A 25,257-nucleotide genomic window follows, 5' to 3' on the forward strand; every position below is an offset into this window, starting at 1 on the left:
TAGTGCCTACTCTTAAATATTGCCACTGATAATACTGGTTAAATCACACGAGTAAATCCAAGGGTCAAGTTCACAACTCAGTAAAGCTCTTAAAATCACACACTCACACATGCAAATACGTATATATGTGAGATTATGTCTCCATCCATCTAGCCATCCACCCACCTATATTATGACCTTGGGCACCGCTGTAATCACTAGTATAGGTACTTGCTCCTCATCTATGAACCCTGCTACAGCTTTTTCACTCAGCAATGGGAAAGAGCAGTCCTGGTGTGAAATACGGGTATCTTGCAAACTAATCTAGCACAAGATGCCAATTATTGATATCTTTTTTATTTTTGCGTTATGCGGGCCTCTCCCTGTTGTAGCCTCTCCCTGTTGTAGCCTCTCCCGTTGCGGAGCACAGGCTCCAGACTCACAGGCTCAGCGGCCATGGCCCACAGGCCCAGCTGCTCTGCGGCATGTGGGATCTTCCCGGACCGGGACACGAACCCATGTCCCCTGCATCAGCAGGCGGACTCTCAACCACTGTGCCACCAGGGAAGCCCCAATTATTGATATCTTATACTACCAGTTGTATTAATTGTCAGTACGAAACCAGGATGAATAAAAGCTTAAGGCTCACTTTACTCAAGTACTCCAATGTTTTTAAAGTATTTGGGCTTACATGTAAGCTCTTGAATTGCCTTTCATGTTTATGTTTGTGGCTTTATGATATAAATTCAGATATTAAATTAAGGATGGTAAATACACCATTATACCAACCTCCTCACCTAAGCCCTTGCAAACATCATTAACTTGTCACAATACGCTTTCCTACTGATCCAGAAGTTGATCTCCAAATTCTTCTAAACACAGTGTTCCAAAGCGCTATTGCTCATCAATTAGAGTTGCAATGCTAGTTGAAACTTATTTACTATTTCTGGTAATCCATTACATCAACGGTCTGCAATGAACCACATCTCCTGGTATTCACAGGTTTGTATAGTTCTCTCCCACTTTTGATTTTGGCCTTGGTCATGTGACTTGCTTTGACCAACAGGACATGAGCAAGCATAATGCAAGCAGAGGTTTGATAAACGCTTCCACCCAGGGGCTTGTCTTCTTGGAATGTTCCCTCTTAGAAGCCAGCTGCATTGTTAGCAAGAAACTCTAGATAGACTACTAAGCAATGAGAGGCCACAAGTAGAGAAGACACGGGATATTCCAGCCAAGTTGCAGCTGAATGTATCTGCAGGAGGGCCCTCAGTTATATCACAGGTTGACTGAGCCCAGTCAACCCAAAGAAAGGTGAGAAATTATAAATCATTGTTGTTTTAAGCCACTAAGTTTTGGGATAGTTGGTTATGTAGCAACAGATAACTGAAAGATTTATCCCTGTTCCAAACTATCTGAATCACTAATGACAACCCACACAGATTCTCCATCAGTTACCTTCAAATTTCATCTGTCCAGAGTATTTATTGTAGGTATGGAGAAACAGGGGCACTTTTATACACTTCATATACCAAGGGGAGAACATAACTTTGTACAAATCTCTTAAGAGGGCAATTTGGCAAAATGTTAAGTAATGAACCTTTTAAAAAGCTCATACCCTATCCCAATAATTTCAAGTCTAGGAAACAGACATGCATATGTTATATAAGGTTTTTTCTCACAGCAAAAAGTTGGAAACAACATAGCCATCTAAAAAAAGAGGGATGATTATTATATATTCATAAGATAGAACATCAGAGTTATTAAAAAAATCTTCCATTGAATAAATATATAATGACATAAGGACACACGATATAACTTTAATGAAAACAGCATTCGACATAGTATTAGCAATAAGACCCAAATCTTTAAAAATATTTTTGCATATATACTGAAATATTAATAGAAATTCTCTCTGCATAATGAGACCAGGTGATTTTATTTTCTCCTTCTTTATACTCTTCAGTTTTTTCCAAATGTTTTACTTCTATAATCAGAAAGAAACACTTAACATTATAAAACAGGTTGGAAAAAAGGACACACACTAAACACAGATTTGGAATCATTCTGACATTTCTTTACTAAATTTTTTTAAATGCCATCATTATTAGATGCATCTATACTCTGATAGATTAAGATTTTCAAAATAAAACTGGAACAGATGAATTTTCAAACAGAGAAAAAAGCCTGACACTAAGTTTAACAAGTTACTTTCTCCCCACCATTGCTTTGTATACTATGAAAAATGAGCAAGGAGTAATTCCTTGTTTCTTCTTAAGACTGCCATACTGTCCTATTTTACTAAGTTTTAAATTTTAGGTTAAACAGCTTCATTGTAAATATTTAATAAAATGGGTATTATATGCACCTTCAACCAAGTTCAGCAAAAGCTGATGGAATTCACTCAATATGAAGTCTAAAACTATTTTTCATCTCAGAGGCAAATTCTCTTTTGAAGACCATGTCTGTTCCAAAGAAATAATATGTGTAAAGAATCTTAGTCACTTGGAAGGGACGGGGAGAAAAAAAGCATGTAGAACATCCACGGGAGGCATGTAGCAAGCAAGTTTGGGTAGCATTACTCAGTCACTGACACTGTGTGGGAATTATTCTCTGAAGTGGCCAGTGATTTCAGAAGAACCAGAGGGAATCCCTGGCCCACTGTAGCAGGGTGCAGCTTTGATCACAGTAAGGCTGTACTGTCACTTGTACCAAATCGAAGTTGGTTTCCTCAATCCCCCTTGCTCAAGGCAGCCAGTATAGGATTGGTTTCTATTGCTTCTTCCTCAGTATTTTTTTTTTTTTTTTTTTGCGGTACGCGGGCTTCTCGCCGCTGTGGCCTCTCCCGTTGCGGAGCACAGGCTCCGGACGCGCAGGCCCAGCGGCCATGGCTCACGGGCCCAGCCGCTCCGCAGCATGTGGGATCCTCCCGGTCCAGGGCACGAACCCGTGTGCCCTGCATCAGCAGGCGGACTCTCAACCACTGCGCCACCAGGGAAGCCCTCTTCCTCAGTATTTAACTCTTCCTCTTCATTCTCCAGGGTCCAGGCATGAACCACCCTGCATGTATCTTCAACTACTTCTTCTTCAATGGAAGGCAGAAAGCATCCTTGAAAATCATTGATAATATCACTTCTCAGGAAGTCTGCAGATGCTCAGGTTCGTGGCCTTCCTGGCCTTTAGCACTGTGCACTGTATACAAGGGAGAAGCAGATCTCTGATCATGCAGCCTTTCACACCCTGACTTCCTAGGTGACCAGGCCTTCCTCCCTCATCACACAGTTTCTTGGAAGGCTGGCTGATAAGAATCTTGGCTTCAGCCAAGGACAGAAAATTACTTAAGACCAGAGGGCCAATCTTCACTCCAGCAATGGGCATGTAATACAAGGTGGTCAAAGTCCTTGTCTAAGATTTTTTTTATTGAGGAATAGAGAGGAAACCTTATCTTTTGGGTTAAAAAGTTAAAAGGGTGTAATTTGGGGCCGTGGGCAAACATTTTTCTGGTTAAGTGGAGAAAAGCTTTCTAAAGTGAAAAAAGGTGAGTGAGGAAGGGACTTGAAGGATTCACTTGTGTCACTCCTGGAACTAATGTGGGAAAAGAGTTTGCTTTTGCTTATAAAATAGTTAGCTTTGGGTCATTGACATTTACAACAATATGAATCCTGACTAGATGACAAGTGAGAAGCAGAAAAGTGTCCTGGGATGTTCAGATTTGGGCAATGACTTGTTTTTCTTACAATCTGTAATAGGTCTTCATTTCAAACATCTCACTGCCTATTATGTGTCAAGTGCTGGAAACATAAAGATGATATGACACAGTCTCTGCCTTCAAGGAGGTAACAATCCAGAGGGATTCTCTTGGGTGCTTCTGCAATTACTGACCACTTCAGAGAATAATTCCCATATAGCTAGGAGGCTACTTCTAAGTAACCAAGGAATTCTCCGCACGGCTCTGAAATGTCTGTCACCTGTACCTCGTGAGGGCTAATTTCTATTTCTCTCAGGCCTCTCTAGGACCCACTGAGTTCAGTGGTCTACACTTGCTTTACTCATACTAATGATGACAGTATATCTCCCCCGTTCTCCAAACCACAGCAGCCTGAACTGTGAACGTTTCTAAATGGAAATGGTATGGTCAGTGGCAAGGTCTGGGATTCAGCTGTCTCCCAACAGCCCTCACAGGTCCCTGCATTATCTTGGCTTGATCCTGGATCTGGTCCCACAATCAGGAGCAGATCCTATCTGTCTCCTGGAGGAGTATCACAGAAGCCAAACTCAAGAAACAGCTGATTTCCTAATTCATATTAGGACAGATAGATGTCACATAAAGAGAATATTTAAATTTCACAAAGAGCCACATTACAAGGTTTCTGAATAGCATGGAATGAAGTTGACTGTCATCATCAAAATTCATCAATCAACAAATATTTACTGAGGAACTACTATGAGAAAAATTTAAGCTGAGGGACTAAAAACACAGCAATGAGCTGCTTTTCATGAAGCTTACCTACCATAAGGAGTGTAGGCAAACGGGTATTAAGCAAGCACTGACTTGATTTTAAAACGTGCTTTTTCAATATACTATTTCTGAATTAAGGATCAAGGAGTTTATTTAATATGGTTATGTCTCTCCCCTCTGAAAAGCTGTTACTATTATTAAATCAATGGCACTGATAATCGCTGGCAGCTTAAAAGAAATATGGGGTTACACAATTAAATATTTAATCATGATCTTGTTAAGTGTTAAAAAGAAATATAAGGAGAGAATCTGATGAGGGAGTGACCTTACACTGGAGGGGCTCCACCAGGCCCCCAAAGTCTCACCTTCACACAACAGTCAGACTGACCCTTTCCAAGGGCGAAGCCAGACCACGCATCTCCTCCTCTGCTCAGACCTGCGACGGCTCCACATCTCCCCGTGTAACAGCCAATTACATCAACCAAGGAGGCCGCCACGCAGCCGGGCTCTCCCTTCTCTGATTCCACTGTCTTTTTCTCCCACACCCATCCCTCTTCACTCTTCTGATCCTACACACCTTGCTCTAATTTTTTTCTTACAGCATTTATATATTCTTACATACCATAAACCTTATATTTTCTTTTTCTGATATTCTCTCCTCCACCATCCCAGTCCCCAGAAGGGTAAAGTTTTTTGGTCTATTTTGTTTAATGATTGTACCTAATTGCTAAGGCACATAATTATGAGTTCAAAATGTATCAATGAGGAGTGAAGGAAAAAAATGCATCAGTGAACAACTGAGTAATTGGAAGACCTTGCCAATGGGACTGGAATAATAGTCAAAATCAATTGGCTTAGGCTTGCTCTCTACTAGATAGTAGAGAGTAACTTCTGCTGCAGCTTTTCTCCTTTTTCTAAATTTCCACATCACACCAACCCCACCCCAAGTCTTTCTTTAGCTATAGCAACGCTTTCACTCAGGTTATGGTCCAATCTCAAGCCCAGGATGCTATCAATTCATCTTTCAGGTGACTTCGCGCTGCTCTGTTCTCATCACTCTGTGGGGTTTCGCAGCTGAACTTTCAGAGGAAGGCTTATTCCTTATGTTTGTGAGAAAGGCCTCTTCCACACTGGGCCGAGTCCTCACAATACATCTGCTCAAAGCATGATGTACACTTCATAGCGTTTATCAGTCTACAACTATATGTTTGTGATTATGATACTGCTCTCTCCTTAATTTAACTATAAGCTCCTTAAGATCAAGGTCCATGTCTGTTTCGTTCATAAAACCTAAAGCACTTGGCACACAGTACTCAGTCAGTGTTTGCTGACTGAATAATTGGATGGATGAATATGACATTCCTGGCTTGGATCTACATACTGTTTGGAGATAATTAGGTAGCTGAGATAGCATTTTGTGGGGGCAGGGGAGAGGGGGGTGGTTTGTATTTCTTATTCATGAGGGAGGAATAGAAGATAATGTCGGGAGTCCTTTGGAAAGGCCAGATTTTAGCCACCTAAAATGCTATGCCCTCTCAAGATAAGCAGCTCAAAAACCAAATCATCATTAACACCTCCACCTAGAGCTTCCCCCAACCACCTATTCCCTTATTCTGGTCAAGGGTACCAATCATTCTTGTAGCCACTCAGACACAAAGGCTTCTGTGTAACTTTTGACCTCTCTGACAACCTCCCAGCTCAGCAAGACTCCCAAGGCCTGTCAACTCCTCTTCAGTATCTTTGATCAATGGTCTCCTTCCTTTCCATTCCCACTGCTACCAAGTTGGTTCCAGCAACTAACTCCCAGGTTACAGCAACAGAGCCAGGACGGGACTCCTCGATTCCAGGTTTGCCCCTTTCTAACCCAAGCTGCCTATATTAAAATCTCCCTTAAAACCTTTGCTTTAAGCTATTAATGCTATACCAAAAAACACCTGCAGTGGGCTTGCCAAGAAACAAAAATCTCAGCCTTACATTCAAAGACCAGACACAACAACGAACAGTACTCGTAACAGAATTCCTCGCCTGACTTCCCATTATCCTAGCATTTTCTAATCACTTACCAGCAGGGCAGTTATCACTACTCATCACACATATTATACATGTCCCCACCCCCATGAATTTATGTTATCAGCCATCTATCTCAACCCATCTGAATTCCATCCATGCCCTTAAGGCCTAGCTCAGCTCCTGCCTCTTCCTTCCAGCCTTTCCACGTCAGCCCGGCCTAAGTAAGCTCCTTCTTCCTCCTCTGACTTCTTAAGACACCGTCTGACGGAAAACCAGCATCATTTTTTATATTAACTCCAATTTACGCATACACATCTACACAAGTAAATTTTCACCATTAACCCCAGCTTCTACATATCTGTTATAGAAAAATGAAAAGGTCCCAGGAGAGAGTATTGACCCACAAGTGCTGAGAAACCCCTTGTCTTTGTAGAACAGACAGAGGTGCCTAGACAGGGATGTTTACATCCTACCAGTCTTCAAGGCCTCCAACTCTTTGACTCTTCCAACCAATTCTTTCTCTACTCCCCATTTCTTCCCCCTTCCTAAACTACACCAGCTTTGAGAATAAGAAGAAAACAAAGAAAGAGGTCTAGCCACATTAGGGGAAAATCATTTGAGAGATCCAGGAAGGGCTCTCCAAATGCAATCACTTGAGTTGTGGGGACTCCTCTGTTCTACCCCGATTAACTCCTCGGGAGGGTGGAGGCCAGCATCATCAGTACAGACACCATTTCTTCAGAGGCTCACTGGATGCTGGCATTAAGCTGTAGACAGGCACTACAAGAAGGCACTGAGCAGGCCTGGTCCCGAGCAACCGTCCTGGGGCTAAAAAGGACAATGAGATCCCAGATAAAATTCACTAAAGTTGGAAATCCTGTCACCCCACCCTTGAAACTTAAACACATTTTATCACTGAAACACTGTTCTTTATGGTAAACTTTCCTAATCTGCCACAAAACACTCTGCTTTTCTTTTATGAAGACGCCATTTTAAAATTACATGTTTGTTCCATGTTTTGTTTTAACGTCTCTTTTTCCTACTAGACTGTAGGCTCCAGGAAGGCCGGGTCTCAGTTGTATCACCAAACACCTAGAACAGTGTCTAGCACTCTTGAGTGGATGTAAAGGAAGGACCAAATTCCAAGGTTCTACTAAAATAATACTAGCCAACAGGTTTATAGGGGGTGAAACAAGCTTCTATTTGTAGGTTGGCCTACTAACCTAACCACTGTACTTATTTCTCTGAAATGGTATTTCTGTCCCCAAGCAACCTACTTATGGAGGGACACATACTATAGGAGCTGTTTATACTGCCCTGTATTTTTAGGTCTAGAAGGGTTTCAGCCCAGACCTTAATTTGAATGCCAGTGACTCATAGTGAAACTATATGACCTACAACAGGCCCTTAACCTCGTTAAGCTTCAGTTTCATCCTGAAAAAGGGGTGGTGGCGGGGATAAAAAGAAAACTAGGGGCTACTGGGAGGATTTAATTCACTGAATGCTGTGTTGAAGTGCCTCACACTAACCAAGTCCATGGGGCCCACACCATCTCCCTTTTGTAATACACTGCATGCTTTTCTCTATACTACAAACTCCCTGAAGGTTGAAACCATAGTTCAATTGTTACGCTGTACCTATCAAATCAGCATAAAGTGCTTTACACATGTAAGGATTACTTATTCTGGGACTCCCCTGGTGGCCCAGTGGTTAAGACTCCACACTCCCAATGCAGGGGGCCTGGGTTCGATCCCTGGTCAGGGAACTAGATCCCACACGCATGCCACAACTAAGAGTTTGCATGCCACAACTAAGGAGCCCACCTGCCGACCCAGCGCAACCAAATAAATAAATTAAAAAAAATTTTTTTAAAAAGGATTACTTATTCCAAAAACTCTGTTATGAATACGAAAAAGATGTACCGCGTCCAGGAATTGTTCTGAAACATTGTGTTGCTATATCTAATTATAATATCATAGTACTACTGTACCCATTTTAAATATCAAATATATTGCAATATATTCTCATTCTTGTGGCAGCTGTGCTCCCTGTCTTCACTCATAGTTTGAATTGTGATAATCTGTGAAGAAACAGATTTTCCTCTCACTTGCAACCTTAAATGGCTATTTCATACTAGAATTCCCATCATTGCAGATTAGTTTGAAATTCTAAGCACACATTAGATCCAACTACAGCAGATACTGAAATGAAACTTCATTAGTCAAAAATCAAACACTGCTCTATTTGCATATCTAAGAAAAAGTTCAATTTTCAGAACTTAAATTTTTAAATCAAGAAAAAAGCAATATGGGGGCTTCCCTGGTGGCGTAGTGGTTGAGAGTCCGCCTGCCGATGCAGGGGACATGGGTTCGTGCCCAGGTCAGGGAAGATCCCACATGCGGCGGAGCGGCTGGGCCCGTGAGCCATGGCCGCTGAGCCTGCGCGTCCGGAGCCTGTGCTCCGCAACGGGAGAGGCCACAACAGTGAGAGGCCCGCGTACCGCAAAAAAAAAAAAAAAAAAGAAAAAAGCAATATGAAAATATAACCTCACAAAATTTACATACTACTTTATTACCCTGCAAAGACACTTTTTGATCCCCAAACCTGCCACATAAGACAATGACCTCTAAATAATTAGAACAAAGTTTCTCACTATTAGGAGAGCACTGTTTTAAGATTTACTTAGCCCTTTAAATTAAACATCTTAAAGCTTTGAAGCACAAAGTAATAGTCAATGACACATCCATTTTAAGCTACCATGACCTGTCATTACAGAGTCATTAAGTAATATTTCAAGGAGTAAGCAGAAAGTTTTATAACCTTCAAATATATAAGATTACCTTCTATACTTTATGAGCTAAGTTATTTGAATATTTAAAGCTACACTTTATAAATTATAAAAATCACTGGCAATTTTCAGCATTCTTCCTAAAGATAAAAAGCATGAATTAAGTGTTACAAAGCAATATGGAAACAATAATCAAATTCAAACTCTGTGTATATATATTTACACACACACACACAAGTAATAAAATAATTTAGAGGCTGGCTAGCTTAAAGCAAGCTTTTCTCATAAAAAATTAAAGCTAAATATTTACCTTTACAATATAGAATTAATTTTCAAATTTTAATATTTTCTGGCCAAACTGATTTAAAGTAAAATACCTTCTCTATATTATATATTCTGTTTCCGAACTATAGATTTTCATGAAAGAACCAATTTCAAAAACTGTATAACATAAACTGATTGTCCAGCTCAAATCTATACAACTCAACTCTGATCGGCTCCTCTGTTGACATTAGTTAGCACTGTTAACTGCGTGCACACAGCTCTCCCTGAAAGATAAGTACACAAAACACAAAATGCGGCAACAGAAAGACAGCAAGCACAACACAGCTCTGGCTCTGCTTAGACTTATCTACGGTTATCTGCACAAAGCTTAAAGAGGGAGATTAAACAGTTAACTGGGATAGGAAAGCTAAGTAACTTTCCACATTTCCCACATTATCTCTTCTTGGCACTTGAGTTCATTATTTTGTAGAATACTGTAAATTCCCAGGATAGTATAAAATTCAAAGGAATTTGAAAGTGGGCTGGAATTGAGAAGTTGTCTTTTCCAGCCAGCCTAATTTAAAGACGGGAAGACTGAGCGCAACGTGTTAGAGGGTCAAGGCTGCCTTCCAACTCTTCCCCACAAGTGTGCTCTTCTCCTTAATGCCCACAGGGATGCAGTTGTTGGTACCAAAATACTATGCAAAGATAAATTCTTCTTCTGCCATTTTGAACAAACACCAACATTTGTTCAGGAGAGAAATAATTTGAGAGTTAAATGTACTTCACTTGGGAACTAAAGTAGAAACAACTCAAGTTCTTTCAGTCTCGGTTCTTGCTCTGGGAGCCTCCCAGGAACGCAGGATTAGGAATAACAAGATGGTCAATGTGTCTTTTATTGGCCTTTCATCTTGCCTCTTCCCCTGTGAACAAAATCCACCCTGCTCACTAGATCACCTGTTTTTCTTATAATTTGAGAGTAACCTCCTTCCTTCATCTAAATAAGAACCAACAATGAGAAATATATCCACCAACAGTCATCACTTTCCTACTGAAGACTCCTATCCTTTCTCCTACTCTGAACATTCTAAATATAGTTCACGTTCCTGCTGTTTCTCATCTTGCTGTCTTTGCAGACCATAAATTCCAAAGGCATGTTTCTGTTGTTTTATTATGTGGTGTGACAATGGAAAGAGTAATTCTTCTGACTACATCCACAATTAAAATGAGATTCAGACGTGGTAACATGTGTGAAAGCACTCTGTAAATTGTGAAGTTTAAGATAAAAGTAGTGCCCCTATTATATTAGAATGATCAGGCATCCCTAATTGCTCATAACAACACAAGTAAATAAAAAATTTCTAGGAAATTTCAGCCCACATTAGAGATTTAACTAATCTTAAAAGAAATTAGTCTTCTGATATAACCCACAAAGGAAAAGAAGTAGCACCCAACATTCAGCAAGTCATGTATTTGTCAATGGTTATTTTACTTGACGTTTAATGAGTGTATATTTCTAAAACATGCTCAATTTTAGAACAAATTACCTTCATAATATAAATTCTTTATTGCTACTTTTGGACACAATGATTGGCTATCAATACCACATGATTAAAACCCACTAATTTAAAAATGTATCCTGAGTTAAAGTAAAATTATTACCACTTTCTTAATATTGTCCTCATTTGCCTAAGAAACTTACTTAGGCATGACACTCAAGAAACTCTAATCAAAACGGCTAGTAAAACAAAAGAAAACTCAGTCTTTCTAACAGCTTACTTCTAAATTAAAACATACATATTTGGCCCACACAGAATAATAACATTTTGTACTGTCAAACATTCATCTAAGGATGTACACATTCACCGACATTTAAATAATATTGAGAATTGTAATGTTACTCCTACTCTGTAGATCAGCTAGGCTTAAGGTACAGTAGTTAAAATTATACTGGATAAAAATAAATGAACTCCACCAAAAAAACTGTCTTTCTTCAGAAATATCAATACTTTGTCCAAAAAAAAAAAAAAAAGAAGCATCCCTTTTCATGGCAATACAAACTCAGTTCAATTCAGGATAAAAATAACCGCTAGAAAAAATACTTGGTGACTCTGCACTTTACTCATGCCTTTATTTTTTAGGCCATCTAACAATGCACAGCACAATCTCCAAATAAAAGATGTAAATTAAACATATCCAGAGAAGGACCACATCATGAAACTATACTCCATTCCTGTATCTTAGTTCTGCTTTCTCTATTTCTACATCCAAAAAAGCAAGCATAGCTAATACTATACATATCCCTTACCATTTTATGCAAATATCATTCTAAAAAATGTTAAAACCATATAGGTAATTATAATTTAGTGAAGTACGGCATCATCTTTAAAATGGCACTTAGCAAAATACCTTACTGGGCCCAATGTAACAGAGGTGTCTTTATCTAGGTACCTGTTATTATTATTAAACCATTGACATCTCAACCAAATCTTGTATTTAAGCATTCTCTTTCAAGCCTCAGTTCCTTAAAATTAAACAAAAAATTTTAAAACAACAAAAACAAGCTCTTAAGTAAACAGTTTCTAATTTAAAATGAAGATAAAACCACCTTTATTTTCCCTTGAGGGATAAAAAATTTTCCTATATAATACTGCCCTCAAACATTGTATTTGTCTCCAAGTACTATCAAGTTAACTCCTCTGAACAGAAAATTATTTCAATAGTCTATAGAATTAACTTAACGTTAGGACTGGTCATTTGTCCCTTGTAAGTGCTAATGAAAGCCTTTTTATTCAAACACAATTACCAGTAAAATATTTCGATATGTATTTTTTTGATATGTATTTTTAAAACTTAGATATATTTAAATAAACTGAGGCAAATTACAAACAATGCTCCAACAGATGTTTGTGAAATATTCATTATTTATTTGTTACTTTCAGTCCTGTTATTGTCCATCAAACAGTAATCTAGCTTTACACCACTTTTGCTACTTATTAATAGTTCTGGTCAAAATACACATGAGCAGAATTCACTTAAAAAGAAAAAAAAAGGTAACATACTAAAGACAAAATACTGTAATGCTCTATCACTCAAAAATATATACAGAAGCACCAAAATGTAACTGTGGCCATAAATGATCTAACTGCCAAATCAATGAAGGTCCAGTCAAACAACATAAGAAAACTAAGAGTGTCATCTTTTACCTCAAAATTCCAACACTCATAAAGCATAAAGTCAATATAATACAATAAACCTTAAGAAATCATGATCATACCGAGACATACAACCAAAGGTTAATCACATTTGAATTACCAAGGAAAAAAATCATAATTAAAAAAACTCACTTTATATAGTATCTTGCACCTTCAAAAGTATATGCTTCTTCCCAGCCAGTAGGCAAATCTAAAAAAAACATACATTTCACCATTAGTATTACTTCGATAGAACAGCACAGTAAGTTTCAAACCATTTTAATTATTCCTTTTCATGATCAGCTCTTTTCATTTATTAAGTAGGTTTGTAACCCCCCTAAAAAGCATTAGACTGGTAATAAAACTCAGATATAATATCATTTTTGGGAAAATGGCAATTCAAATGTAAAGCCACCAGAAAAGTATCAACAATATTAGAGGTTATCTGACATAATTATACACTTTGATCAGAGTGGAGAGGAACTACGCCCTGGCACCAAAAAAGCAAAGGGATGCCTTGTAATCCTAGGTAAGTACCCTTGAACGGTAGGCCAAAAACTCCCCCAAAACCAAAGAAAAAGACTATGCGTAAAAGGTAACACCCACTTCTTCCTAGGTATGTTGTGTCTATGTAAGACCATATCTTTCAGCTACATAAGTGAATCCATCCAGGAAGTGTCACTGATGAGAAAGAACTTCCTAAGTACTTAATTAGGGGGAAAGAAATCTGAAATCACATACTTATACATACATGTGTGTTTCTACAGACCTGACTTTAAGAGATGTGAAGTTTCAAGTAATAAACCTGGCAACAATGCAGGTGAAGGATGGCACCATTCTGTGCTACATATTACTTACAAACGACCAGTGTCTTGGATTTAACCAAAAAACCGCTCTGAAATAAAAAACCGATGATGTGTGTACAAAGTCAAAGTAAACCAAACCAGAGAAAAATCAAGATCATCTCTCAAAAATAAAATTAACCTGAAATCATATAATAAAATTTTCTGAGGTGTGAATGTTATCAAATCCTTGGGGGTAAATAGGATAAAGATTTATATTTCACATAGCCAAAATAATCATGGAATAATTCCACGAGACGATTAGGCTAAATAAGTATCATATTATCTCTTGTGACACAAACCTGTTACTATCCATAAGGCAAAGAGGCCATCAAAGTTGACTTACGTATGCAAAACACTGAAATGTACATTCAAGTCAAAGACGACATGGGGAGTTAAGAAATATGACGCCGTATTAGTCAGAAATGCCTTAAAAATGTAACCTCATCATGCTTGCTATACCAGCTTTCCCCTTCCTCCTCCACCTTTTTGCAAATTTAGAGATATTAGTCACTTCGCTGAACTCCAGAATTTAATAGAGAAGGCAGGCTTGTTCAATATCCTGGCAACTTTAAGAGAGAATCTCAGAGTTGGAGAAGTATCCCGGAGGGCAAGCTCTGCAGACTTCTGAAGCCGGCCTCACCTTCCACCCAAACTGCTCTCAAGCCTTTCCAATCACCCGAAACAGAGGCAGGCCAGGAAGAGAACACATGTTACGTTTCAAAGACAAACAAGTTTCAAGAATGTACACAAAGAATGACAAAAGAAAGCCAGACCAGCACTGAAGCTCCAATCAGCTCTCCTCCAGCTCAACTCACATGCAGCATTCAAACAAGCTACCCAAGGCACCAGGAAGATATGCTTCGCCGGCGACCCTCTCCTATTACGGCACCAGTGCCCACACGCAGGACACCTCCCAGCACGCCCACCGCCTCCTGGCCGTGTGTGCGACCTCGGTGCCGCCGCCGGGGACTTCGAATCTGGCTGGCCAGCAACTGCAGCTGCAAATGCCTGCCCCGGCCCCGGCTGCTCCTCCGGGGGCACGAGGGAAAGCGTGCTGATTTCCCAAGCCGCTCTGTCGCGGAGAGGATCGAAGCACCCCCAAACTCCTCTGCTCCTCCTCCTCCAACAGCCACCTACCCACAAGTCCCACCTCGGAGGAGGAAGCCGCACAGGAGGAGGGAGGCAGCTCCCGGGGAGGAGGGGGAGGATGTGGACACATTCTCCCGGCAGACGAGAGGCAGGGTCCCGGGCTGCAGGAGGGGAGTGGGAAAGGACTTCCTAAAGGTTGAAAGGGGGGTGAGGTGGGGGGCCCGGGGGGCGCTCGGAGGACTCAGGAGTGGCCGCGGGAGGAAAAACTCAGGATCCCAGGTTTCCCGGGGGAGGGGAGTGGGCCACCCAGGGGCGTGGAGGAAGAGCAGGTTGGGATGGGGCAGAGGGCGCCGTGGGCTAGTGGCGATCAAAGGGGGAGGAGAAGGGCGTCCGGAGACTCGAGGGAAGTCCCCCGGCCCCTCTACCTGCGGCCGCCCCCGCCCGCCGGCCTCCGCCCCACCTCGCCGCCTCCCGGGGACGGCGGCTCGGGGCAGGTTGCCGGCTGGAGGTGGGCGGCCAGGGCTCTGCAGCCTCCTCCCGGCGAAACCCAACTCCGCTCGGGCCCGGCCGGGCTCGGGGTTACCTGTGCTCTGCCGCCGGTGCCCGGTGACCACGGCCTCGCCGGTGACGGGGTGCAGCCAGGTGGTGCTCTTCGCCTCCTCGCTGCAGGGGTGAGAGAAGGGGCCGAGACGGGGCGTGAGTGGGGGCGCGGGAGGAGCCGAGGGGGCCGGAGAGGCACCGACCCGGCTCGCTCCCCTCTGTCGCCAGCCTCCCGCCCCCTCCGGGCCCCCGCGCCGTCCCCAGCTCTTTACTTGATGAAGAAGACTCGGCCGCCCCGGGTGATCCCGTAAGTCCAGGAGCGGGGCAGGGAGCAGATCCACTCCAGGTTCAGATCCGCCGCCATGTCTGATCCCCAGCCGCCGCCGCCGCCTTCTCCTGCTGCCGCCGAGGCTGCTGAGGGAGGAGGGAGCGAGCGAGCGAACCAGCGGAGGGAGCGCGGAGCGAGCGCGGCCGGAGCGCGCCTCCCCGGCCCGGCGCGCCCCCGCGCGCGCCCTACCGCCTCGGGCGGCGCCCGCCCCGCCGCCCGGGCTGGGTAGGGCCCGCGCCGCCGCCCCTCCGCATCTTCCGCGGCCGCCGGCCGGCCGCCCAGCCGCGCGCTCGGGGGGGGGGGATGGGTGAGCGGCGCCGCGCCCCGCGGCCAGACCCCTCCCACCCCCGCCCCACCCCCGCCCCCGCCGCCAGAGCGAAGGTTCCGAGATCGATTTAAAAAAAAAAAAAAAGCGTCCTGCCCCCCGGGCTTTGCCTGAAGGCTTCCCAGCCCCCAGGGAGATTCAAAGGGAGGTAATCCGCGCTCCTCTGATTGCTCTCTCTTTAAAACAACAGAGACACAGCATCTGAGCTTTGTTTTAAAAGAGCTATTGGGTATCCAAGAGATTTTTCAAACAAACAAACAAACAAAATATATATATATATATATATATAGGTGGCTTTAAAATGGAAAGCTGTTTTTGTTGAAGCACACGGAAGGTTTTTCCTGTTTGTGTTTTGTGTGCGAGATATCATAGGTTTGACGGGTTGCGGTAGACTCATGAAATAGGGGTGGATTCAGACTTGACAAAACAAGTTTGCCTCTCCCTAGACCCCTTGAATCATATAATGTTTTATAAAATACAAACCTGTCTTTTTCTCTTACTTTTTTAAAAGATTCACTTATTTATCAATCTGAATTTCTACTTTCTTCTATCTCCTATAAATTACAATAATAGTTAACTTTCTTGAGTCCTTGTAACCCTGTACGTTTTTAAGGCCCTACAATAGCCCTCTAGATGTTATTATACAGATGGGAAAAATGAAGTTTAAAGAAACTTGCCAAGGTCATAGTACTAAGTGGCAAACCATGGATTCAGACTGGCTTTAATATTTCGAAAGTCTATTTGTATAATCACATTGCTCTACTTATTTTAAAAGTGCCCCCCTGCTTTGGTTTTTTTGAAAGAGTAAAGGGCAGATTTCAATGCAACTAAAATCTACCTTAACACCCGCTTAGTGCACTGGCCTCCTTTTAATTGTCTCTGATGCTCAGCCACACTTGGAATTGCTTCTGTGTCTTTGCCCCAAGATGACTCATGCCAACAGGATACACAGCTCAATAATAATAGTACTACTTGGTTTTCTCATAGCACCTTTTTCTGACCACTTTTTGGGGCCCCTAAAGAATTATCTTCCCAATCACTAAAGAGGCAAATAATCTTTTTCAAAGAGTCATGTACCACAATGTTCATTGCAGCTCTATTTACAATAGCCAGGACATGGAAGCAACCTAAGTGTCCATAGACAGATAAATGGATAAAGAAGATGTGGCACGTATATACAATGGAATATTACTCAGCCATAAAAAGAAACGAAATTGAGTTAGTTGTAGTGAGGTGGATGGACCTAGAGTCTGTCATACAGAGTGAAGTAAGTCAGAAAGAGAAAAACAAATACCATATGCTAACACATATATATGGAATCCAAAAAAAAAAAAAAAAACGTTCTGAAGAACCTAGGGGCAGGACAGGAATAAAGACACAGACGTAGAGAATGGACTTGAGGACACGGGGAGGGGGATGGTAAACTGGTATGAAGTGAGAGAGTGGCATGGACATATATACACTACCAAACATAAAACAGCTAGTGGGAAGCAGCCACATAGCACAGGGAGATCAGCTTGGTGCTTTGTGACCACCTAGAGGGGTGGAGTAGGGAGGGTGGGAAGGAGATGCAAGAGGGAGGGGATATGGGGATATATGTATATGTATAGCTGATTCACTTTGTTATAAAGCAGAAACTAACACACCATTGTAAAGCAATTATACTCCAATAAAGATGTTAAAAAATAAATAAATAAAATATATTTATATAACCAACAAGGACCTACTGTATAGCACAATGCTGCTCAGTGTTCTGTAATAACCTAGATGGGAAAACATTTTGAAAAGGAATAGATACATGTATATGTATAGCTGAATCACTTTGCTGTACTCCTGCAACTAACACAACACTGTTAATCAACTAATCCAATATAATTTTTTTTAAAAAGGAGCAAGAAATAAAGAAAATAAATATCTGTTGTTTAAAAAAAAAATCTTTTTCAACAGTTATAGAAACTAAGGCACAGAAGGGTAAATGACCTTGGCCAAATCCAGCAACTCAGGTGGAGCCTGGATGAGAATGTAGTTTCACTGGACTTTTTCTCTCATCCTCTAATTCCCCAAGGCCATTCTGTCTTTGGTGAAAAGGAGTCTGCAATTACTGCTTTAATTTTCCTGTCCATCTGCATACACAGGGGAAAAAAATAACACCACTTTAATGTTTTTCTCTTTTTGGTTCCTTTGCATTATCCTCTTTCATTTCATTACTTCTTGACATCTTATCTCCTGCCCAGTCTCTGGAAAAATGTGGGGTTTTTTAATCAGTGAACAGCAGGAAATGTTTCGCATTACCGTCAGTGGTCACAGGATGTAACATAGCAAGAAAATCAAGAGCTATTGACTTTATATTGTACTATCGTTACAGACTGAAAAATCTAAAGTGACTCTTTAATATCATAATAACTTTAGAATTCTAGTACCTGTTAGTCCAGCGATAGCATTTGACTTTTTGACAAATACTGCTGAGAAGTAAAGTGGACCATATGTTGTCATATGTTTCACCCATTCATTCAATAACCATCTATAGGATCCCTACTATATATTCCTTTTAGTTGTGAATCTTTGATTTACAAGATCCATTAATGCAAGGCATATTTCAAAAAGTGATATTCACTTAATAAAAATGTGTATCTTATGAAATCACATTTGCTGTGCTTAAATAGTAACCTAAAATCTTAAGTACAATTCCATGTGTCCCAAAATTTAGGAAAGGCAGTAAATAAAAAACTTAGTGGCAATATACAAAATGAGGCGTATACAAAGTGCTCCTGATTTGGGAAAATAATAGCCCTCGTGACTTCCGGGAACCAATAAAAGCAGCTTCATACATTAGAATGTGAGGCACTCTGAATAATTTTCACCCTTAATGAGTAAAGCTGTATTGTTCTTTAAATTTTCCTAGAATGTCCTTTCTCTGTTTCTTTGTCGCCTTATGCAGGTCCGCTTTGCTTTCTAGTTGCGTGTACATGTGTGTTTTCTTCACTGCAGGAGGCGAAGAATCATGTCTTCCCCATCACTGAATCCTTCCCAACCTTGAGTCAGTACTTAGATGGTTATTGAATTTCATTTTCTTCCCAGTGCTTTGACCTCCCAACAGTTATTTCCCAGTAACATATTCCCTTTTTATCACTCTGTACCTCTTCAATAACTGATTCAGACCTAAACTCATATCTAACCTCTGCATTTTATTGTATTTTTTTATTTTCTGTCTTATGAAACTATTCCATTTCATACATCATGATCTACCTTTCTGAGGTGTATTAGCCTATGATTAGTGCACCTTCTCTGAAAAAAAGAAGAGGTTTAAAAGTACTGAGCACTAAAAGTAAACATCGCTCCGTCCATATATAGAGGACAATCCTTGTCCTAAAGAGCTTCCAGTTCAAATATAACAGAATAAATACACACTGTGACAAGAAAAACTCAAAGGGAAGTTTCTTAAAATATGTGAAAGGAAAGAGAACAAAGTGACATCTTAGAAAACAGCAAATCAAGTTTTTCCCCCTTTTAAAGGAAATGATAAAAGCGTAAGCTCTGGAAAGTAGAGCAAGAGGCTCTAGAGAGAAATTTCTTCTTTACTATCAAGAAACATTTCTCATTCATGCACATTAATGTTTGTTCAAATCTACCGACAAAGTTTTGTGACTTTGGTTAGGTTGTCTTTCCAACTATATTTGTGTTACCTTATATATGTTTTACATTATTAGTTCACAAAATAAAGAATATTGTAAACAGTTCCTTTAACTGGCCAACTATAGAGTGTTATGTATCAGGAAAAGTTGTGAGGAAGGGCAAAATAGAGGTTACAATTAGCTTAGTGGAAATCTAGGCAGAAAAGATGGAGATTGAGGGTCTAAGGGAAGAAAAATAATATTCAGAAGTCAATTTATTAGGGATTCTTCTGTTAAGGAGTAAACTGATAAGAGAGTTATGGATGAAACTATTTCACTCATTCATTCAATAACCATCTATAGGATCCCTTCTATATATGATGCCTACTGTATATGATCCCTACTATATATCCCTACTATATATGCCATTCTGCTAGGTGAGAGGAATCAAAAGTCTTGGCCTGCTCTGGGCGGCTTAGAAAGGAAGATGGAGATGTACATATTTAAGTATAGTGTGGAAGTAGCATCTCTATCCTTCTGATAGAAGCAAACCTTCTCTAGCATTTGCTTTCTAAGGGTGTCTCATGAACCACTCAAGGCCTATCTCGAACTGCAGTCTTTTAATGTTAGTGTTTTGGAGAGCTCTTCAACTATAAACGGGGATTAATTGAAAGAAATATGTAGCAGCTCTAGTAACCCTGCTGCTGGCTGATCCCTCCACTACAGCTGAGATTCTAGACTGAGTTGGCATCTGCTTCAAGGCTTGGAGACTCAGAGGGATGGATATCAAAAATGTATTCAAGGAACTTACCTCTGAACCTCTGGACTTGGTCAAATTAAACACCTCTTCCTTTATCCCGGTCAGCAAAGCTTCAATCACCTTCTTCTCTCTTTGCTGTAAAAGAGAAAGACCAAAATTTAAATGGTGGAGAATTAAAAGAAGTATGTTATTATGCAGGCGGAGGGGGCTGGCTAGAGTGAGTCAGGAGTCTGGCTGAATTTATGCCCGTCTTTGCCATGAATTAGTGTATGACTTTGAATAAATCATTTAACCTTCATTCCTGTCTCCCACCTCTGGATTCTCATGTGTAAAGTAAGGGCATTGGTCTATTTAGGACATTACGTATGATTCTTTTTTGCTCTAAAGTCCTCTGCTTTCATGGGGTGAACACTCCAATAGCTGAAGGTAGGGATGTTTTGTCGCAGTGGACAGACACAAGTAAGATGTCTGCTGTATATAACTGTTTAGGATTTTCTGCTACTCAAATAGTTTGCTAATAGAAAAATTTGGAAGGGCAATTTGCAAAGTTCTTTCACATGCAGTATTATACTTAACTTGTACATATGGCTCTGTACATAGACATTATTAACATAGTATAAATAAGAAAATGGGCTCCATGAAGATATTATATAATCTAGCCATTAAGTGGCAACCTTAGGGCTTGAACCTGGTCCTTTGGACATTAGATTTCAAATTCTGTCCATGAGGGATTCCCTTCCTAGCCAAGCTTCATTCACTAGGTCTCTTCCTTACCTGCAGTTACTCTCTACCTACTGCAGCCAGTGTCTGCTCTCACCACGTCACTGCACCTGCTCTTCTGAGTCACCAGTGTCTCCCCTGAAGGCTGCCAAGTCAACTGGATGCTTTCAGCTCCAACATTTCTTTTTCTTTTTTTTTTTTTTTTTTCACGGTACGCAGGCCTCTCACTGTTGTGGCCTCTCCCGTTGCGGAGCACAGGCTCCGGACGCGCAGGCTCAGCGGCCATGGCTCACGGGCCCAGCTGCTCCACGGCACATGGGATCCTCCTGGACCCGGGCATGAACCCGTGTCCCCTGCATCGGCAGGCGGACTCTCAACCACTGCGCCAGCAGGGAAGCCCTCAGCTCCAACATTTCTTGACCTCCCTGCTGTATTCATGTCACCACCTCCACTCCTTGAAACTTTCCACTTTTGGGGTTCTTGCTGCCACTTCCTTGTAGTTCTCTTCTTGCTCTTTGCTCTAGACCATCTGCAGCACAGTCACCAGGAAGCTTATTTCAGTATTGATTCCTGGGCCTCTCCTAGACCATTCAACCAGAGCCTCTGAAGATTAGACCAAGGAATGGGCATCTAACAGCCACTTCGGTGATTTTATATACACTAATGTCTGAGAACCACTGCCTGATAGGTTAATAATTCCTAAATCTTATTTCCAGCCTAGACCTCTCTCCTTACCATATATCAAATTTCCTTCTAGACATGTTCCTTCTGGAATATTCCTTCTGGGTGGTCCTCCAGTACTCAAGCTCAACATTCCCAAACAAGTCACTTTTCCTCCAAATACTTGCACCATCCCGTGTGTTCCCCTCTTAGTGAATGGTACCAGCATTCACTAAGAAATTCATCAGAAACTTCATTCATCAGAAACTTCAGACTCATCCTCCCACAACCAGTCAGTTAATAAATTATATTAATTATTCATTAAATATATCACCAAGTTACCCTCTTCCTCATTTCTCATATCCTAATATGAGCATTCATCACCGTTACCAGAATGATCTTTTTAAAAATGCAGATCTGATTATGTTCCTTTCTTGCAGAAAATCCTCTCGTGGCTCAGAAAACTTAGAAGACAAATCCAAAGGCTGTTGCCTGGCATTGGAGACCCTTCTTGATCTGAGCCCTGCCTACCTACATGGTCACCATATGGGGCAGCCTACTGTTCTCTGAACAAGCCAAGCTCTTTCAAGTCTCTGTACACACTACTCTCTCTCCCTAGAATGTCCTCTTCTCTGTTTACCTAACAAACCCCTACTTATGTTTATGTTCTTAGCTCAAGACTTCCTTTCACTAGGAAACCATCCCTGATTCCTTTGGGCCAACCTAGCTGCTCCTTGCGCCATGTTGCCATATCTCCTCTACTGAATTGTTCTCATAGTCTACATCTCTTTCTCCTCCCTAACTTCCTAAATGAAAACATTTTATTTATCTTTATCACTTAGCATTCAATAAACTTTGCTTACATGACTGAATAATGGTACTGATATTTACATAGTGCCCTATATTTTATGAAGCACTCCTTATTTGATACTTAGTTCTGTTTTTTATTACTGCAACTCGCCAGTGAGTCATGTTTCTTTCCTTTCTTAGGTTTAACATTCTCTTTAGCTTTTCATAGAATATCCCATATAGAAGAGAAAAAAATGGCATGGGCCCAAGACCAGCATAGCAATGTATGAAAATAGCTGCTTTCTATAGAGCTGTCTACCTGGCTTAAAGAATACTAAGATTTGAATTCTATTGAGTGAGATATTGAAGGACAGAAAGGATTCAGCATTGTCTGTAATTTGTTAAAGGGCCCTATGGAAACTTCTTTTGAATATAAGTTCTTCCTAGAAAAAGTAATATTGATAAAAAATAATATGTAGTACTTAGAAAATCAGATGGTTGAATGAACTGGAGGAAAAAACAAATAAACTTACAATCACTAATTATGTGTATAGCTATAAGTGATAAAAGTTATCAGATCTCATGCCCTAAGCCCAAGGAGTAAAAAAGAAAGACGAGGAGTCATTTTCTTCCTCATCATTAGTGTTTTACTCTCTGAATAGAGAATTTTTCTTTAATATTTTGAGTGACTACTTGCTTAAAGCAAGAAATTTTCCCCCAACAACTCATATCTTATATAGAAAATTATGTACACATACATGTATATGTATATATTTGATTTTTAACCAATTTTCCTCAGTTTCCAACTTATTGTCTATGTTTCAGTTACATGTAGAATTATATAAATAGTAACCTAAAATAGAATACCTGTAGCTAATTGTAATGTATTGTATAGTCCCAATTAAGGAAAATGTAATGTGAATGCAAATTTTTGTATTATCATAGGCACTGCCTTGTACATAGTTAGTATTCAACAAATATTTAGTAATTGAATGAATCATAACATAACAGTGTACAGTGCGATGGGAAAAAAAACTGGAGACTTTTAAACAAAGCTCTTCTATTTTGGATACATTTATCTTAAAACCAAGCAACTGTAAATTCAGAAGTATCCCAACAGTTGAATTTATGATTTGAAGAACATGCATTTTTTTTTAGAGCATGCATGTTTGACCTAAGAAAGTCAAGAAAAAATTATGAATAATTACATAGGAGATGAATAGGTCCGAAATGAAAAAGGCTTTAAAAAAATCATATCAGCTGAAATTTCTCTTTTTTCAAAGTTGTGTATGGGTAACAGAGGGAAGGAGAGACTGAGCCATGGAATCCATTTTGGCGACAGTCTTGTCGTCTGCTGGAGGCCTGCCCCACTAGAATTGTATAGGGTATAAACCTAAGAAACAATGTTGGTTAGAGGCATGTGTGTTAGTCTATTTCCACTTGTGTCATTCTGAGCCCAGCTTTATCATTTGTATAGAGAAGATAGAAATAGTTCTTCATGTTTTCTACTAAAGTATTTTAAGAGAGTTTTTTGGGGGGGCAATCTTGATAATAGGGTGATTTTTAAATTTTTATAATTGTCATAACATTCATCATCAACAAAATGCAATGAGTTCTAAGTTTGTCAACAATATTTAACATGCTCAGACGATTAGATGATATTCTAAATATTGATGAAAATAAAAGAATCGCTTCTGTTCATAAGCAAAAAGTTTGGTGCTAAATATTTTGATAGCTGGAGAAATTCTGTTTATACTACTACTCTATGGTAACTAGCTTTGTTATATTTGATTAGAGAGCCTCTATCTGCAGTTTATTTATTTATCCAATTTAAGTAATAGACACTTTTCTTGAATCTAATAATGTATGTCACATCCTAGGCTAGGGATACTTGGGAATAGAAAGAATACAAATTCAGGTTATGGCCCTCAAGGCATTACAATCAACTTGGGGTGGGAGGGAGTGGAGAAGAGATAAACAAATATCATATTGGTAATAAATGTTATGATAGATACTGCACAAGATGGAAGAGAGCTTGTAAAAAGGACATCCAGGGCTTCCCTGGTGGCGCAGTGGTTGAGAGTCCGCCTGCCGATGCAGGGGACACGGGTTCGTGCCCCGGTCCAGGAAGATCCCACATGCCGCGGAGCGGCTGGGCCCGTGAGCCATGGCCGCTGAGCCTCCGTGTCCGGAGCCTGTGCTCCGCAACGGGAGAGGCCACAACAGTGAGAGGCCCACATACTGAAAAAAAAAAAAAAAAAAAAAAAAGGACATCCATCTTGCAACCATGGGTGGAGGTGGCCTTCCTGGAGAAATTGTTACCTGAGTTATGTTGTTAAATAACACTACCTCTACAAAGATTTCTTTTTTTTAATAGTTCTTTAAATTGAAGTATAGTTGATTTACAATGTTGTGTTAATTACTGCTGTATAGCAAAGTGACTCAGTTATACATATATATATATATACTTTCTTTTTCATATTCTTTTCCATTATGGTTTATCACAGGATATTGAATATAGTTCTCTGTGCTATACAGTAGGACCTGTTGTTTATCCATTCTATATATTTGCATCTGCTAATCCCAAACTCCTAATCCTTCCCTCTCCCACCCCTCTCCCGTTTGGCAAGCCACCAGTCTATTCTGTATGTCCCTGATTCTGTTTCTGCTTCATAGATAGGTTCATTTGTGTCATATTTTAGATTCCACATATAAGCGGTATTTGTCTTTCTCTTTCTGACTTACTTCACTTAGTATGATAACCTCTAGTTGCATCCATGTTGGTGCAAATGGCATTATTTCATTCTTTTTTATGGCTGAGTATTATTCCATTGTATATATGTACCACATCTTCTTTATCCATTTATCTGCCAATGGACATTTAGGTTGTTTCCAC

At 40.5% G+C, this 25,257-nt stretch overlaps 1 protein-coding gene across 9 annotated transcripts in view; it reads right to left on the bottom strand.

Moving 5' to 3' along the window:
* PLEKHA5 (pleckstrin homology domain containing A5) overlaps nucleotides 1-15,682 on the bottom strand; it is a 236,646-nt gene extending 220,964 nt beyond the window's left edge. For 6 of the 9 annotated variants that reach the window (XM_082636505.1, XM_082636500.1, XM_082636504.1 and 3 more), the window contains exons 1-3: nucleotides 15,441-15,682; nucleotides 15,212-15,291; nucleotides 12,848-12,905 (exon numbers count right to left, since the gene is read on the bottom strand). In XM_082636505.1, coding sequence (XP_082492631.1) covers nucleotides 12,848-12,905; nucleotides 15,212-15,291; nucleotides 15,441-15,532 — 230 coding nt within the window. In that variant the 5' untranslated portion in view covers nucleotides 15,533-15,682. The other 3 variants (XM_082636501.1, XM_082636502.1, XM_082636511.1) reach the window with 3 other exon arrangements.
* Between the last annotated feature and the right edge of the window lie 9,575 nt (nucleotides 15,683-25,257).

Source organism: Mesoplodon mirus, assembly GCF_964341445.2.
Source record: "Mesoplodon mirus genome assembly, chromosome: 11".
In the NCBI taxonomy this organism is placed as follows: Eukaryota; Metazoa; Chordata; class Mammalia; order Artiodactyla; family Ziphiidae; genus Mesoplodon; species Mesoplodon mirus.